The sequence below is a fragment of the Balaenoptera acutorostrata genome, chromosome 18 (genome assembly GCF_949987535.1).
Source record: "Balaenoptera acutorostrata chromosome 18, mBalAcu1.1, whole genome shotgun sequence".
NCBI lineage: Eukaryota > Metazoa > Chordata > Mammalia > Artiodactyla > Balaenopteridae > Balaenoptera > Balaenoptera acutorostrata.
Window position 1 is genome coordinate 62,499,608 of NC_080081.1, and position 4,637 is coordinate 62,504,244.

Sequence of the window (4,637 nt, forward strand, 5' to 3'; positions counted from 1 at the left end):
CCTCGTTCAGTTGGTGGGGAGGGAAGCGCCTGGAAGACGTGGAATATCACGGGCCTGGGAGCGGGAGCGGGGCCGGGGCAGGCCGGACGGTGGCTGGGGGCGGGGACTGCGCGCCGCCGGGTTGGCAGCCCTCAAGGCGGACCCTGCAGAGCCGCGTTCCCGCGCGCGGTGCCGCCGGGCTCGGGCTGTGCAGGCTGCAGGGGTTTGGCGAGCCCAGCGCGCACCGGCCGCCGAAGGAAGCGCTTTGGCCGCGGGACCAGGCGCTAGGCTCCTGGCCCGGCCCGGGGGCGCGGCGCGCCCATGGGCAGCGCCGAGAACCGCAGCGACGGCTCGGAGGGCGCGGGGGAGCCGCCGTGGGCCGAGCTGCTGCCTTGCGACGAGCGCCGTTGCTCGCCCTTCCCCCTGGGGGCGCTGGTGCCAGTGACCGCCGTGTGCCTGGGCCTGTTCGCCGTCGGGGTGAGCGGCAACGCGATGACGGTGCTGCTGATCGGGCGCTACCGGGACATGCGGACCACCACCAACTTGTACCTGGGCAGCATGGCCATGTCCGACCTGCTCATCCTGCTCGGGCTCCCCTTCGACCTGTACCGCCTCTGGCGCTCCCGACCCTGGGTGTTCGGGACGCTGCTCTGCCGCCTCTCGCTCTACGTGGGCGAGGGCTGCACCTACGCCACGCTGCTGCACATGACGGCGCTCAGCCTCGAGCGCTACCTCGCCATCTGTCGCCCGCTCCGGGCCCGCGTCCTCGTCACCAGCCGCCGCGCTCTGGGCCGTGGCGCCGCTCTCCGCCGGGCCCTTCTTCTTTCTGGTGGGCGTCGAGCAGGACCCCGGCCGCTACGCGGTCCAGGACCTTAACGGCACCGCGCAGCTCGCCCCCTCGCCCCGCGCCTCGCCGCCACCGCCACTCCTCGGGTCCTCGCGGGCGCCACCGCTGTCCCCGCCGTCGGGCCCCGAGGCGGCGGCGGCCGCGGCGCTGTTCAGCCGGGAGTGCCGGCCGAGCCCGGCGCAGCGGAGCGCGTTGCGCATCATGCTGTGGGTCACCACCGCCTACTTCTTCCTGCCCTTCCTGTGCCTCAGCGTCCTCTACGGGCTCATCGGGCGGGAGCTGTGGAGGAGCCGCGGGCCGCTGCGAGGCCCGGCCATCTCCACTCGGGAGAAGGGACACCAGCAGACGGTCCGCGTCCTGCGTAAGTGGCGCCGCCTCTGTTCCAAACACCCCAACCCACGGTCCCGGCTATGTCCCCTTCCCCTGGTCTCCCAGCCCTCGGCGCCTCTTCTGGCCACGTTTCATTCTGTCGTTCTACCCCAGCCTCCACCTGCTTCTCCTTCTAGTCTCCAGAGAAAACCATCTCCCGTCCTCCAGGGGGCTCTGGGTCACCCCAGGCGTCCCTTGAGAGTGGGATATCCGGGTCCTGTAAACAGCAATTATTTTCCAAAGCCTCTGTGATCAACGAGCTGGGCTGATCCAAGATGGATAATTGCAGGCTCTTAAGCCAACTGCCTGTCTCTGTTTGATGCTGCAGATGTGGAATTACAGAACCCTGGAGAAGATGGGATAGATCACGTTAAGATAAAGTTTCTTTACTTAATGTTATGTTATCCTGAAGACTAAAGTGAATCATGCCCATATCAAAAAAATAAATAAAGATTGTGCAGACTTGTTGCAGAGTTCTTTTCAACCGAAAACAGAGAACATGTCTCCGAAGTGGGTTTGTGGAAGGAAGCCTGCCAGAACAGCTTGTTAGTAGAAATCGCTCCTTCTGGTTTATGTCAGGCCTTGATAGTAAATGTATGAGCCGAATATTCAGTTTTAAAGCTAATATCGATGCTGTCTGCAACCTGGTAGTTTTTCTGGGGGTGGGGATTTGGCTAGGCAAGAGTTTTATTTATTTTGCTGTTACTTATTACTTCAGAAGGTTTCCTGGGGATGCTTATTTGTTTTCGGATGCTTTAGCTAATTCTGGTGCCTATGTCTTGTTTTGCAGTGGTGGTGGTTCTGGCGTTTATAGTTTGCTGGCTGCCTTTCCACGTTGGCAGAATCATTTACATAAATACCAAAGATTCCCGGATGATGTACTTCTCTCAGTACTTTAACATTGTTGCCCTGCAACTTTTCTATCTGAGCGCGCCCCATCCTCTACAACCTCATTTCAAAGAAGTATAGAGCAGCGGCCTGGAAACTGCTGCTAGCCAAGCGGTCCAGACAGAGAGGTTTCTGCAGAAGCAGGGAGGCTGAAGGGGACCCTGGAGGAGACACGGTTGGCTGCACTGAGACCAGCGCTAATGTACAGACACGGGCAACCAGCACGGCCAAACACAGCGCCTCATCCCATAGCTCTGGGACTTAAGGGAAAACAGGTCTGCACGAAGAAAAGAACTGCGAGAGGGGAACCGATGCTGTTAGGGAGAATTAGAAAGAGTGGCTGACATTTTGCAAGTTGGTCAGCAACTTAGCATGATTTTTTTTTTTTTTAAACAAAGGTATGAAATGTAACTGTACCTACCAGTCTCTCTGGTTTTCCTTTCATGTACCCCCTTGGGGACGTTCATTTTATCCTCCTGAAATCCCACATCACAAAATGTTCTCTGGGGAGGCTTTGTAAGTCCTCATTCTTCGGCTCTGGGGAAATATGACCACTCATTTTCCAGTTAACAAGTGATCCAGAGAGATGCTGCCGTAAAAATTGTCACCTGTGAGGTCAGAGGTGTATCTTGTTTTATGTTTTGGATATAAATGTGATGGTGCATCTACAAGGAATCCAGGATAATGAGAGTTTTAATCCAAGAAATTACTTAATGCTTATATATGGCAGCAAAAAATGTTTAGAAACAAGTGAAAGGAATTCTGGGTAGAGTCCAGTGTTCAGGGGTCCCGCCTCTCTCAGGCTCAGAGCAAATCATTAAGTTTAGGCACAGTACCCTCTTTCAGAACCTGGGTACGGAAGCCTGAGGGCAGGGAGCTGCAGCAGGATGTGGCTTCCACAAAGCGACTGTTGATCACATAGATAAGAGCTTTAACACGCCTTATTCGCCTCAGCTTGGTGGGATAAGCAATGATGGAACCAAGTCTGGGGTCTGAACTCTTAAGAGCCTTACCCTCTCCCACCCCGAGAAGCTGCACTAACAGAAAGAACGAGAGTCAATGGATGTACTCAAGGGTGAGAGAGACTGTGCTGGACATTCTGGCCAACAACTCTGTAACTTTGTTTTAGTTTTTACAGCTTAAATCATAAACCTGTTTTTGGAGGGCTGCTGCTGCCTCGCTGGACTCCAAAGGGCCTCAGTCAAGCCAGGGTCTTATGAATGGCGCCCCCTGGAGGTAGGCAGGATACAACTAGGTCAGCTGTAAACTACAAATGGTGACTCCATAAACAAGGGTCCGCTCCACATGCTGACAAGGTCCTGTTGCTTTTTCATGTGATTGACTATGTACAGTGATGCCTTCAAGTCCCCTTGAAGTGTCCTAACACCCTGGCCCTGCCCTCAACTGGTGTGGCAGTGAAGAAGTCCCCCGGCTACACTGTGTTTCTTCCAACTTGGGGCAGTGGTCCCTAAATTGTGTTCTGCAGATTTTCAGGGAGTATTTGAAAATAGGATTCTGTGGTCAAATATGGCAGAAGAACAGTGCATGCTGTACCCACCTTTCCAAGAGTCACAACACAAAATATCCCGTCAGAGGCTCTGAGAAGTTGTTGCTGGGGACACTGATGGAGGGTCTCACGGTGCAGGTGCCAGCCTTGTGCCACAGCCACTCCCCTGCTTGGTGGCACTAAGTGGGGACGTGCTGGGGATGCAACCACACAGTCTTTCTTCTCTCGGGAGTTCCTCTCTGGGACAGTCAGAAGCGGCTTCTTCCCTGTGGAAAATCGTGGCTAAGAAACTTACTGATATGTTATTTGCAGTATAATATTTTAGATATAGAAGCAAAGACCTCTCCTTTGAGTTTTCTCGTTCAGATTCTAGAAAAGAGGGATTTGCATCACACTTTCCTGTGACCTAGGTGTGTTCCCAGGTGTGGGCATGAGGAGGATCATCCTTTCTTGCCACTGGGTCCCTGAGATGGAGTATCTGAATTCCATCCCTCCTGTGGATCGCTGTGCACCTGTTTTCAGAATGCCGATCTTACCCATTAGTGGATTGTGAGATGAGTGGAGAGTGTCACATGTTTCTTTACTGGGTTGCGAATAGAATAGAGAATCAGTGCATCACGTGTAGTAAGGCTAACTGTTGTGTTGTGAAACTTTTGTTTCAATTATATATTGGTGGGTATCTTTCATGGTTCATAAAATAAAGTGTATTCTCATTGTGGGTCATGGTCAAAAATATTTGAAAAGCTGTTCTAAGGTCTAAAATTGTTCTCTACCACAGAAGAAAGTGTCCTCTGGTGTTGACAACTGGCTATAAAGGGGAGGGGCGTCCTGGGAAGACTCGGGGTGGCCAAGTCAGGGATCACTGGAGAGGGATGGTCGGGCTGTGGGCCTCCCTCCGCCCTGGGGATGGTATCCTGGGTGCTGTGTCTGGGACCTCTCGCTGCCCTCGGACGAAGATGTGTGCTGGGTCCCTGCAGGGCTCCTTCTGTAGGCCAAGTCGCTTTTTTTAGGTGAGGCACCAACCTTGGGGAAGGGTTTGTGTTTCAT

The 4,637-nt window shown here is 54.2% G+C and overlaps 1 protein-coding gene across 1 annotated transcript; it reads left to right on the forward strand.

The window, feature by feature from the left end:
- Positions 1-237: 237 nt before the first annotated feature.
- On the forward strand, positions 238-3,861 carry MLNR (motilin receptor). Its single transcript, XM_007187061.2, is given in 4 exon segments — positions 238-761; positions 763-1,187; positions 1,986-2,127; positions 2,129-3,861. Coding segments are annotated over 4 exon segments (1,248 nt in total). The 5' UTR covers positions 238-300; the 3' UTR covers positions 2,349-3,861.
- The last annotated feature ends 776 nt before the right edge of the window (positions 3,862-4,637 follow it).